This window comes from Scylla paramamosain, chromosome 1 (assembly GCF_035594125.1).
Source record: "Scylla paramamosain isolate STU-SP2022 chromosome 1, ASM3559412v1, whole genome shotgun sequence".
Taxonomy (NCBI): Eukaryota; Metazoa; Arthropoda; class Malacostraca; order Decapoda; family Portunidae; genus Scylla; species Scylla paramamosain.
The window spans coordinates 7931317-7945000 of NC_087151.1; the positions used below are offsets into that span (position 1 = coordinate 7931317).

The window sequence follows — 13684 nt, forward strand, 5'->3', positions numbered from 1 at the left end:
ATCCAGCATTTCAGCCATAAGAACAGCTCACATTAGACACAATTTATCCTACACAAACACAGTTACCTTAACCATAAACTAAACAAAGCAAGAACAAGCCACATTTAAGACTCCATTCCATTATTCACACATGGCGGGGCAACACTGCAAGGTGTCCAGTGCTGGGAGATGAAGTAGTGACAGGTACATGTTCATTCCCCCCGAACAGAAAATACGCCTTTCATTGAAATTCACAGCAACATTCAGAGAGGGCTAAATGGAATTATAGCACACATGAATCCATACAACTGCTCAGGTATTTGCAGCTTTAGCAGGTGACCGTGAGTATTCATCATCACCACGCGAAAGGGCGCCTCATCCAGAATGATGGGCGGTGAATAGGAATGATAAAAGGAAAACTCAAGCTGACGCAGGAGTATTAGTGTATGTATTTTCTTGCTCTTCAACTGCAAGTCTTCCTTTTGAGAGAATGAAGATCTGGGACTATATTACTCAAACACTGCATCGTCTTATTTACTTTTAACAGACTCCAATGTAAGCTGTTGGAGTTTCCAGGGCTATTTTCCAGATTCTAATGCTATTTTAAGAAGTTTCCTGCACCACTAATAAAGAAAACATTCAAGATTACCTACTAATCATCTATTCAGCCTTAAAATCTAGTCCTTATGGGAGTTTAAAGCGTCTTAAAACACGAGCCCTGCAGTTTTTTTGCCACCTTTTCCCATCAATGTATCCCATCCCTATCCACCGTTGTAAGCAATGTGTCCCAACAGAAGCAGATGTAGTTCCACTATTCCTTTCTCTCTTTCTGAACAGGGAAGACCAATGACTGAGCGACTGATTAAGCTAAAACACCAAAGAAACTGAGCCATATAGCGCAGCACGAGGAAGGTCAGACACAATCCTTTCATACTACCGCATCGATACATAAAAACGCACATGTACATCGATACAGTAACTGCATGAAACCCTCAGAATGCCCTCACCTCCATAGAGGCTTCAGCATCCCTCCAATGATCACACAAGGCACCACCTACTTGTTACCTTGCCCTGAACCTTCACGTGTACCTATAGTTAATTGGCCTAAATAATACAAGGCACCGTGACCCAAGTAGGAGGAGAAGGAGGAAGAGGAAAAAGAAAGATCGTGAATAGTTTATGGTTCGTGTGACTGTGTTAAGTTATGAACCTCTGGAACTTGGCTTGAGGAGATTTAACATATAAAGGGATTATTTCTCTATTAGAATTCCAGCAATAAGAGTTGGGAGGTTAGACTTAAGGGGAAGGTCAGAGTTCATTCTTTCCACTGTCATAGTCGTCCTTTGCACAAAACCGCCGCAGTTTGACCAGAGATGTAACAATTGAACAATTGAGGGAATTATTTCATTGATAGAATTTCCATTTCCAGCAATTAGGGTTGGGAAGAAGGAGATCAGAGTTAACTCTTTCACAGATATGGTCACCCTTGGCACATAACTTCTACAATTGAGAGGATTATTTTAATATTAGAATTTCCAGCTCCTGCGATTAGGATTGGGAGATTAGATTTTGAGAAACATTTGAAACATTTAATTATCATAGTATAAGACAAAATAGGAAAGATGGTCAGCGTTAACCCATTCACTACTATAGTCACCATTTCAGAGGTTTATGAAAAATTGTTTGTGTGGACAGTACTAAAAAAGATTGAATAGTAAGCTAATTCTTCCTTTCCTAGAATGCACAGAACCATGTATGTATTTAACAGACTGTATTGCAAGTGTCTAGAAAGCATGAATCTATATTATATATGTGTGTATAGATATGTATATTTATCTTCAGTTTTCAGTGGGCCTTTTCTTTCGCCGGCTTTTTGTTGTCCTTGGCCAGAACCTCTCTTACATGAAAAAAAAAAAAAAAAAAATTATAACAAAATAAAATAAAACAAAACATCAAATAAACAAGCCAACTAAATAAAATGGAACAAAATAAATAGATAAATAAAATAGCATCCCTTGGCCGGAATCCCTCTAACATAAAAAAAAAAAAAGACCCAGAAAATGGTAAATAAATCAAATAAACCTATCAAACAATTTCGAACCGCTAATAATAATGCGGCGTCAGACTGGTTCTGGATAGGTTAAACCCAATATTCACGGTTACCTGCTCGCGGCGAGTATCTAATGGACTATGATACTGATACTGATGCCGCCGCTCACGTGCAGGTGTGTGTGTAGGCTTAGCATCTGTCACCTGCGTGTGGTCACTGACGGTGGTGGCGGTGGTGGTGATAATGGTGGTGGTGGTGGTAGTAGTAGTAGTAGTAGTAGTAGTAGTTGTTGTTGTTGTTGTTGTTGTAGGACCAGAAGTAGTAGTAGTAGCAGTAGTAGTAGTAGTAGTAGTAGTAGTAGTAGGAGTAGTTGCAGTTGTTCTTGTTGTAGGAGTAGTATTTCTATAATATTAGTGGTAGTAGTAGTAGTAGTAGTGGCAGTTGTTCTTGATGTAGGAGTAGTATTTCTATAACACTAGTGGTAGTAGTAATAGCAGTAGTAGTAGTAGTAGTTATTGTAGTAGTAGTTATTGTAGTAGTACCTAGTAGTAATAGTAGTAGTAGTAGTAGTGGTAGTAGTAGTAGTAGTAGTAGTAGTAGGAAAGGTCTTTGGTAATAGATGTTGATGGTGGTGATAGTACCAATTATAGTAATATAAGTAGTAAAGATAATTTAACAGTGATAGCACCAATAATAGTAATAGTAGGTCTTTGGTAATGATGACTAGTGGTGGTGATAATAGTAGTAATAGTAGTAGTGCTAATACCAATAGTAGTAGCAGTAGTACCGGAGCAACAAGGATGGACGCGACTGGTGGGGGTGGCAGTGATGATGGTGGAGGTGGTAGTGTTGGTGCAGACCACTTGCCCTTCAGTCCGCGGGTCACGTGGTTCGTGGGTCTCTTCCTTCTCCTCGTGGTGGCAAATCTTCATTTCCACGCCCTCGCCTTCCTCACAGCAGCCTCCTCCATCACTCTCACTTGTACACACTTTCTATTTACCTGTGCCTGCGCCCCACACCTACACGGCCGCCGCACAACACCACAAGCACCTTTCAGTAACCAGAGACGCGGCTCACGGCTGCAGGCTACGTCACACTATCACACGCGGGGCTTGACGCACATACACACACACACGCACACGAGGTAGGGTCTAGGAGGGACGCCGCGCACGTACCCTCCTTCCCTGTCGAGCGATCACCACTTACTGAGCCTCTCTTCCTCACTCTCTCTGCGACTCGTCTCCTGCTTCGCGGTGAGTGGTGACTGCCACTGTTGTCTGGCGCGTGGCGGCGACTGAGGTAGTGGTAGTGGAGAGGAGCAAGAGAGGAGATGGGCAGGAGGGGCAGGAAGGGCGGGAGGTGAGGGGCACACGCCGCTTGCTGCCTCTCTACTGCATGAACATTACAATCTTTCCTAGTTTGTGCAAAGTTGTTATTGTTGTTGTTGTTGTCATTGTTCTTGTTTTCGTTATCCATTATTGTCACTCTTTTCTTTTCTTTCTCCTCATCTCCATCTACGTACATACCGCTGCCTCACTTTTGCATGAACGTTTATGATTTTTTCCCAATTTGTGCAAAGTTGCTGTTGTTGTTGTTTTCGTTATCCATTATCATCACTGTCTTCTTTTCTTTCTCTTTCTTCGTCTCTTCATTTACATACACGCCGCTTCCTCACTACTGCATGAACATTGTAATTTTTCCAGTTTGCACCAAGTTGTTTATGTTGTTATTGTTTTCGTTATCATTATTGTCGCTGTCTTCTTTTATTTCATCGTTTTCTCAAACGTTATTGTCTTTATATCTTTTTCCTTCACCTTCTCGTCATCTGTTACTGTTCTTAAAGTCACACACTGCAGCTGACGGTGCAGGTGGCGACTCCGGAGGCAGCAGTGGTGGCGGTGTAAAGAGCAGGCAGGCATCGTAGTACTAAAAAATGCGCATCTTTAACACGCAATGCCACGTGATATGCAGGCATTAATGAACAGTGATAGGGAAAAATGTGCGAGGCAGGACACACACACACACACACACACACACACACACACACACACACACACACACACACACACACATACCCGAGTTATCTTTAGCTCCCTGCCGCACACCTGTTCGCTCCTGGGCAGGTGTGCACTGGTAGGTGTAATATAGTTTCCATATGTGGCGGAGTAAGAGGGAGAGGACGATAAAGGGATGCGAGGGAAGAGGAGAGGGGGAATGAGAGAAGGCAGAGGCAGTAATTAAGAGAAGAGAACGCACGAGATACGTAGATGAGTGGCAACGAAATTATGATGTTACTCGTACTTAAAAACATAAAAAAACATAAGAACATAAGAAAATAAGGGAAGCTGCAAGCAACCATCAAGACAAGAGATGGCAGTTTCTGCATGAAACACACCTATTTATTCCATCCATCATCCTCATCCATAAATTTATTTAATCTTTAACAGGTTCCTATTGACTCAGTACTAAAAACCTAATTATTAAGTTTATTCCGCTCATCAACCACTCTATTTGGGAGCCGATTCCTCTCTATCTCTTTTCAAATCAAACCTTTTCAAGCTTGATCCAATTATCTATCGTCCTGTCTTGGTTACTGACCCTGAGGATTTGAGGATCTTGATTACTCTGTAAGATGATGGTCTCTCAATGAGGAAAGGCTCACTACTTATTCGCGTGTTTTCAGGAGCGTTATAGTAACTCTCAACATAAATTTCTCCATTATTTAACCCTTGCAAAGTTTCAGAGAAGTAGAATTATCATTCTTCATTTCAAATTTCATTCATTCAAAATGGTCTATTGTAACTCAGATTTGTATCATACTAGAGTATTTTAGACCCAGGATTTAACTAGGAACAACACACGTCGCCCACTTAAGAAATCGGACAAGAAACTTCATAAGAAACGGGAATGCTTAAGAATACAGGCCAGAGACACAGGTAGTGCATTACAGTGATACCTAACTTGAGTGATAGTTCACGTTGATATCAAGAACTCAGTAAAGTTACATAGAATTTGAGTGTCGTGAGTTGTTGAAGGATATACTGGATAGAGGGGGTGTAATATTGAGCTAATAAACTGAACGGTTGCAATTTTTTTTTTCATATAAGAGGGATTCTGACCAAGGGAAGCAAACCTAAAAAAAAAAAAAAAAGATGCCACCAATTTTTAATATTCCTTTTGGCTTTCTCTTTAGGGACTGGCACCTCAGTAGCCCCCTTTTTCTTCTTCCTTTCTGTTGCTCTATGCCAGTTCTTACATAAAAAAAAAAAAGTATCTAAAGTAGGCAGTTGAAAAGCAAGTCCAAATTTACATTGTGAAGTGTCTTGATCACCATTGCTATCTGTTTCCATTACGGTACGCTGAGGAATAACTCAAACGCAGAGGCACTGTTTTGTATAATGCAGAAATGCAAACTTTATTATTATTAATTTCCTCCCACAAAGGTGATGGTATTGTATACATATATATATATTAGCGGTAGCTGTTGTTATTGTTATTGTTGTTGTTGTTGTTGCTGTTGTTGTTGCTGTTACGGACGACGGTGGTAGTTTAATGATGGGTGGTGGTAGTTGTGGTGGTGGTGGTGTCAATGCCGCGGTGGTGATGGTGGCGGCGTAGGTCTTTGGTGTACAAGTGTGATTTATGTAAGCATGGTGGTGTTGGCAGTGTTTTGGTGGAAGACGACGTTGTAAGCGGCGGTCACTCACTGTAGCCGGTCAACACACACACACACACACACACACACACACACACATACACACAGTCGTAAGAGAGCAGCAGGAGGCGGTGCGACACATCATCTTTTTAACAAACGTGGGGCGGAGTTGAGGGTGGAGGGCGAAGTTACGAGGACGATAGAGACGGAATAAATGATGGTGTCCAGAGAGAGAGAGAGAGAGAGAGAGAGAGAGAGAGAGAGAGAGAGAGAGAGAGAGAGAGAGAGAGAGAGAGAGACGGAATGACAGAAAAGAAGTGCAAGGAAAAAAATATGGAAATGAAGTTAATGAAAGAGAGAATCACGAGAAAAACGAAACCAGGAAAGGAAGGACGGCATGAATGAAAGAAAAAAAAAGAAAGAGAAAAGCCAATTAGACTCCAGTGTGAAAAATAAGAGTGATAGTAAAAATAAATAAGGAGAGGAAGGAGAGAACGAGAAAAAGCAATGCGATTCTCCTGCGTGAAAAAGAGTGATAGAAAAACAAAACCAGGAGAGGAAGGACGGAACGAACAAGGCAAAGACGGAAAGAAGGAAGGCACTGCGACTCTCCCGTCTAGCTTCCACTCGGTTGGAATCTTGAGGTCCTCCGGTGCCTCCCAAGTTTTCCGTGAAGGAACATGAGGTACACCTGTGACGCGCCACGACGGTGTCACGCGCCTCGACCCCGCACCTCGCACCTCCACCAGCAGGAGCGCAGAGGTAGAGCGAAGCTCAGCAGTAACAGGTCCTGCTAAGTTCAGGCTCGGCTGGGGTGAGGCGCAACGAAGATTCTTCAGAGTCATTGTCTGCGTCATTCTTCTGTCGCATCATAACGTCCACGAGGAACCTGAGAGAGAGAGAGAGAGAGAGAGAGAGAGAGAGAGAGAGAGAGAGAGAGAGAGAGAGAGAGAGAGAGAGAGAGAGAGAGAGAATGTGTAACGTAAGGGATAACTCAAATAGATGAAGCAGTGAGTCGAGGGACCTTTTCTCGCTACTAATTCCTTTGTTACTAAAAAAGTTATATATATATATATATATATATATATATATATATATATATATATATATATATATATATATATATATATATATATATATATATATATATAACATTATTGCAGTTATCCACTTGTATTCCTAAAAGATTAAGCCGAACTTCTAACACCTATCTCTTAATGCCACCCAGTAATAACCTTTAAACTCACACATGTTTTTTCTACACATCACTGTCTCTGTTAATGAATGTACTTCACTAACGGTGACTAACCTATTGCTGTACTCGGAAAACTATTTCTGCTTATACTTAGACATATCCATCTCTTATGTGTGTGTGTGTGTGTGTGTGTGTGTGTGTCTCACCTCATGGAGTCAGTCACCATCAATCCCTCCTTGGCCGAAGTTTCCGTCCAGCCAGTGAAGTTGTGCTCTTTGTACAGCCTCTCGATCTCCAGCTGGTCCACTTGGCGGTGCGGCAGATCACACTGGAAACAGACAGATCATGCTCAAAATACAGGTCACATTGGAAGCACAGGTCACATTGGAACCAAACATTCATTCACAAAACACAGGTCACACTGGAACCAAACATTCATTCACAAAACACAGGTCACACTGGAACCAAACATTCATTCACAAAACACAGGTCACACTGGAAACATGATTATCACCACCAGCATTGTATTCCGTTTGGCCTTTGAACAAGCTATCAGTGTGATATTGCTGTGCTTGCAACATTGCACCATTGATTTAGTGTAGTAATTATGGTATTCAAGTGGTGGTCACGAGCATGTGCATTATAAACTGATGATTTTAATTTACTTCATTAATATTAAGTACAGTAATAGTTAACAGATATTCCATTAAGCGACTCGCACTACATTACTTTCCGATGAGCTAATTCCCAATAATAGTCCGTATCACCGCAATACAACAGTCACACCCACGCTCAGCAGTCACGAGTACTACATAAACGCTTGGCCTCATGCAGGTGTGTTAGAGAGGGAGTGTGGCACATTACATGCGTCTCCAGCTAAGAAGGGTTAATCTTTCTGATTAGTTGATTAATTTATCCATATATCTATCTATTTTTCTGTTTATTTGTTCATTTGTTTATTTATTTATATTTATTTATTTATACTTATTTACTTATTTTGCGAATGTAAGAGTTGCATGGATAGTTCTTTCATGGAGAAGGAGAATGTTGTGTTCAAGGTCAGCAGGATAGTGGCGTCATCAGGTATAAGGTGGCTGGCGGGTGGTCTGGTGGGCGGGGCGGCGTGTGGCTGTCATCCACTAAACCGGTGTTCGGTTTCCGGGAAGGGAAACACTTAGATTTGTTTTCCCGAGAAGAATGACTGCTCGAGGAGGACTCACACCACTGCGTGAAATTATTAAAGGTCTTGAGATGATTTAGGTGACGCTTCATCCCACTGTTACGGATAGGCACAATTAATGTATCATTGCTATATTATATTTTCTCCAATTTTTCCTTTTTCCTCTCTGTGCCGAGTGAGAAGCGGTCCTGTTTCGCTAGTGTTGGTAAGGGAATGTGGATGCTACATAAGTTTAAATCATGTTCATACTTGGAAGATATAGAGAGATATATACACACTTATAGCAGATCATGAATATACCTCTCTACATCCTCCAAAGCGTAAGGGAAGGAATGGAGTGGAGTTCAGGTGTCAACTACTACCAATGTTTGATTCAACGCGCCAACAATGAATTACTGACGTGGCTAACAGCCCGGATCGTTTCCCACTGAAGACGCCAGACAAAACACAGCTCATCTCAACATCTCACTGGTTCTGGGGAAACTCAGCAACTTTTGTGAGGGACTTGAGGAGCGGCAAGAAACGGGAACAGCAGAAGACCCGATGCACGAGAGTAACTGGTGCAAGTGCAGTCGGCTGCAGTAAAACCTCTGTCACTCCTGCTCCTCATATTCCGTAGCAACGTGTGTCACCTTTCTGATGAATGCTGTTGTTTTCCTGTGACTAGTTAAATCCCCTCAAAACTAAGCTTTAAGCCGCCACCCCCATGACCCCCCCTCACCTGGTTCTTCCTCCGTCTATCCCTATGATCTGTGCGTTCACCCCCTCATCTCTCTCACCACCACCATCACCAGCCCTTCTCTTCCTCCTCCCTCCCTTTCAGTAATTCCTTTTTCTCCACCTTCCCAGTCCTTCCCATCCTCCCCACCACCACCACTACCGCCATTACCACCACCTCCTTCTTCTCCTGTTCCAATTACTTTTTAACTAGTATTTTTTGCCATTATCTACTCCGACCCTTCTCTCCTCTTCCCTCCAGCATTACCCTCGCTTCCTTCGCCTTCTGTTCCATCACCCTCCTTCCTCTCCCCCGGGTTAAAATCGGGTATTTATCATAAAGGAACAACACAGTAAAATTTACAAGACTAATCTCTCAGGTAAGGGGACATCAATTTATTATGGCCAGGTGTGACTACGCTTCGTATCATCCCGGTGATTATCGTGCACTCCGCCCTCGCTGCCCCCCACCACTCTCTCTCTCTCTCTCCACCACCACCACCATCCGCCACCTCCCAACACCCGCCATCCACCACCTCCATCTCCCATCCTCACTTCCTCTTTTCTTCTTTTTTCCTACATTCTGTTATTTCTCTCTCTCTCTCTCTCTCTCTCTCTCTCTCTCTCTCTCTCTCTCTCTCTCTCTCTCTCTCTCTTGCATCTTATAATAATGATCAATAATTTCTTACCATTCCTTCTACCGTATAATGTGACATCATTAATAATTTCAATTGAGCTAAAAGTACAATTATTTAGAGTTGTTTTATTTAAATAAATAGATTGGTAGATAGATAGATAGATTGTTAGATAGATAGTTAGATGAATAGATAGATAGATTGCCTGACTGACTGATTGATAGATAGACAAAAAGACAGACAGGTAGATAGACATCAAAGAAAAGGAAAACAAACAAAAAGAAGAAACAAGAAGAAAAAAATAGATGACGAGGTGTTTTTATACTCCTCTCTTCAAACCTTTCCTCATCACCCCCAAACAGCATATAATTTTTTCCTTTTTTGCGCTTCTCTGTGTCCGCTGGAAAACATTCGCCTCGGTGGACTAATACATCAAACACGTGCTGTAAATATTTGCATCGCTCATGTAACTGTGGTAATTTACTCTAACCAACTGAAATAAATCAGATTATCTTACGCCTGAATATAATTTTGTATATATCACAAGAAAAACTATTGTAGATACTAATTTTCACATAGGAAGCTTTGTCGGTGGAATTTACTTTACATAAAGCCACTTAACAACCTAGCGACCCAACAAGACTAACCTTATTGGCCAACAGCATGCACGGGATCGGGGAGCCGTCGTCCAGAGTGCATTTGGAGTCCACGTCCTTCTTCCACTTGAGCGTGTTGAGGAAGGAGCTGCGGTTGGTGAGGTCAAACATGATGATGCAGCCTTGGGCGTCCTTGTAGTAGACGCGGGTCATCCACGTGAACCTCTCCTGGCCTGAGGGAGAGAGGCAGGACTTACGGACTTGTGTTAAGAATATATACTGTCTCAGAATACAAACACTACTTTGCATACCAAGTGAGCAGGATATTAATTTGAAATCTTTATGTTCAGAGCCGGTTTAGGAAAAACAAGTGGTTGGTACTCCTCTTGTATGTCATTTATTTAACGATAATAACATAAAGGATTCACGAAAGACACGTACATTGCGCCCATAAACTATATAGTTTTGGAACCACTATTATAAATCTAGTATTTCTCGAAATGATCTGGGCCTTCTTAACTTTCAAATATGTGAAACTGATTATGAGGCATGAAATGTACTCTCTATCTTACTCTGCTCTGTCTTAGCATACGGCCATAATTAATTGATTTAAATGCACCGCAGAAGTACCATATGAAAGCATAAGAACGTAAGGGAAGCTGAAAGACGTCATCAAATTTACACGTGGCACTTCCTGTGTAAAACATTCTAGTCAACTTCCACCTATTATACTTATTCATAAATTTGTTAACTTATTTCATATTATAGCCTTTCTGTTGCCCTAGGCCAGATTACACACACACACACACACACACACACACACACACACACCGGCAATGTCCCACAGCTGCAGTTTAATGGTCTCGGAGTCTGACCACTTGAGGATCTTGAGAGCGAAGTCCACGCCGACGGTGCCCTTGTAGTCCCGCCTGAAGGAGTCCTGCACATAGCGCTGCACGAAGGACGTCTTGCCCACCGTGGGGTCACCGATGATGATCACCTTGAAGAGCCGCTCCGTCATTTCCGGCACCTCTGCAACACATAGGAGCAATTAATAGGAGTTCCCAGAGAGAGAGAGAGAGAGAGAGAGAGAGAGAGAGAGAGAGAGAGAGAGAGAGGGTACACAAGCCCACCAACCTTGTACAAACTCCTACACTCACCGCCATTGTTGCTCTGTGAATCCTCCTCCACCTGTAGCTTCTTCAGGTAATAGCCGCCCTCCTCCGGCCCCCGTCTGCGGATCATTGTGGTGGTGGTGGTGATGGTGGTGACTGTGGTGGTGAGTTGGGAGGGAGGACAGCTCTTTTCCTTCTGCTTTTCCCTCTCTTTCCTTTTCTTTCCTTTCCTTTTCCGTGAGTAATTCCGTTCTTTTCCTTCGTTTACTTCCTTAGCGAATGTATGAGTGTGTTTTTATGTGTGTGTGTGTGTGTGTGTGTGTGTGTGTGTGTGTGTGTGTGTGTGTGTGTGTGTGTGTGTGTGTGTGTGTGAGTGTGTGTGTGTGTGTGTATGTGTGTGTGTAGTTGGTCGCGCGCGCGTGTTCACTTAGCAGTGGTTCAGCTTATGAGATGCATGGCAGTTTCTGGTGAATGGCGGTGATGGTGTGGCCCTTTTTACTGCAGCAGGCTGGGAGGCAAGGCGACAGTAGGGCGGGGAGGCTGAGGCGGGCTGGGCGACTTCCTGGCAAGGTTTCGGAGAGCAGGGCGGGTCACACTTAACTCCCTGACTAGGCTGGGAGGGCAGGGCGGGTCACATTTGGCTCCCTGACTAGGCTGGGAGGGCAGGATGGCTCACACGGCTTGGCTCCCTGACCTGTTCACTCCTGGTTGGCGAAAACTTCTGCTTCATTTGCTTTTCTTTGAACTGGTCAATTTAGCTTCTATAGGTTTGGCTTTGTCTCATTGCTTTTTTTTTTATAGTACTTTCCTTTGTTTTGTTTTGTTTTATTTTGTTATTTTCCTTTCTCAAATGGACTGGTTGTGTTGAGTGGTAGTTTTGTGGTACGGTATAGTATTGTGTGTGTGTGTGTGTGTGTGTGTGTGTGTGTGTGTGTGTGTGTGTGTGTGTGTGTGTGTGTGTGTGTGTGTGTGTGTGTGTGTGGAGTTTATGCCATGCACTCTCTCTTTCTCTACATACATGCACACATACACACCAATCTTGCTGGCGATATCCAAGTCTGCAGTGTTGCTGTGTTACAAGTTTACTGGCAACAGTAACTCGCCATTTACATGCAGGGTGACATGCATACATACATAGCACATGCATAGAAGCAGACAGACAGACAGACAGACAGACAGACAATACGACAGACGGGCGGACAGACATACAAATAGGGAGACACGCTATACACATACTTCAGTAGAGTATGACTAGTATGACTAGTATATATATAACTTTCTTAAGCCGACAAAAAAATAGAAGATAACTGACAAAAAAAAAAGTAGAGCATGAGTACATAGTTTAGAGCACCAAGCCAGAGAGAATTAGCTCACCATATTGCCTCACAACAGGAAATCCAATATCATGTCACGATTTGTCCAATAACATACCTTAGTACTAAAGAGGCGCAGCTGCAAAAGTAGTAGTAGTAGTAATAGTAGTAGTAATAGTAGTAGTAGTAGTAGTAGTAGTAGTAGTAGTAGTAGTAGTAGTAGTAGTAGTAGTAGTAGTGATAATGTAACTAGCAAAAACAAACAACAAAAAATGAAAATAGTAGCAGGAACAGAATCAGCAGTCCATTCCTCCCATTATGAAACCTTTGGTCTTAGTACAGTGAACAGAGCAAAGCCTCTATCCTCCAGCGCTACCTGCCAGCCTCCCTTCTACTTCGCCCCCCATCATGTGAACACTCTACCCTCTTGTAACGCATGAACGAAGCCCAGGCCTGCACTACCTAGCCCTCGCCTGCTTGCTGCTCCGGGGCCGTGTATCGCATTCAGTCGCGTAATGGCAAAGCGGTGAATACAGCAAACCAAAGCGGATTAATGTTAAGACTTCTCGACGCTCACATGACCACGCTCCCAGCATTAAGCTCTCTCTCTCTCTCTCTCTCTCTCTCTCTCTCTCTCTCTCGCCATGGCCTCAGCGCTCACTCTCCTCCGTTCACTGAGTTACACACACACACACACACATACACACACACACGCATACCTTCTTACATTTCCCTTCACTCAGCCTCCTAACACTAGTATCTCTTCCTACACTCTCCACGCCATTCTCTAGCCACGCCCCGTCAGCCTGTACACCCATCGTTTATTCCCCGCCACCACACTGCTGCGCGTCATACAGAGTCCCTTTCTTACCGAAACGCACACTAAGAGAACATCACACCGCACCGGGAATACAACATGAGTGTCTACTAATTTGGCAAGGTGTGTTAATAAAGGCACGTACGATGCTACTTAAGAAGATAGTTTATACCACATAGTTTTCATGAGCAGAGAGTAGCAGCAATACCAGACGCTGACAAGTGTGTGGTGTGTTTCCGCTTGACGCACGGACTGGTGCTGAAAGTGTTTGCTGGGTGATGCTGAAGTGTTGGGGTCTTTGAGATAATGCTGATGCTGAAGACTGGCTGGTGCTGAAGCTTGGGTAGTGGTAATGTTGAGGGTGAAGGAAGCTAGAAGCTGCTACTCTGTTTGGTCATTGAGGGAGAGGCCTTCTGTGGCCTGGTGCGCCTT

General features: G+C 43.1%; 2 protein-coding genes across 6 annotated transcripts in view; both read right to left on the bottom strand.

The window, feature by feature from the left end:
• The window catches only part of LOC135098861 (glutamate receptor-interacting protein 2-like), a 138980-nt gene extending 135556 nt beyond the window's left edge, over positions 1-3424 (bottom strand). The window contains exon 1 of the mRNA XM_064001290.1: positions 2796-3424. The gene's annotated coding sequence lies outside the window, so the exon portion shown is untranslated. The remainder of the gene's footprint in view (positions 1-2795) is intronic.
• A 1989-nt stretch (positions 3425-5413) lies between these two features.
• LOC135099283 (ras-related protein Rab-7L1-like) overlaps positions 5414-13684 on the bottom strand; it is a 24185-nt gene continuing 15914 nt past the window's right edge. For 3 of the 5 annotated variants that reach the window (XM_064001832.1, XM_064001763.1, XM_064001873.1), the window contains exons 2-6: positions 11168-11826; positions 10839-11039; positions 10059-10240; positions 7086-7207; positions 5414-6573 (exon numbers count right to left, since the gene is read on the bottom strand). In XM_064001832.1, the coding sequence (XP_063857902.1) occupies positions 6459-6573; positions 7086-7207; positions 10059-10240; positions 10839-11039; positions 11168-11252 (705 nt within the window). In that variant the 5' untranslated portion in view covers positions 11253-11826 and the 3' untranslated portion in view covers positions 5414-6458. The remainder of the gene's footprint in view (positions 6574-7085; positions 7208-10058; positions 10241-10838; positions 11040-11167; positions 11827-13684) is intronic. The other 2 variants (XM_064001722.1, XM_064001691.1) reach the window with 1 other exon arrangement.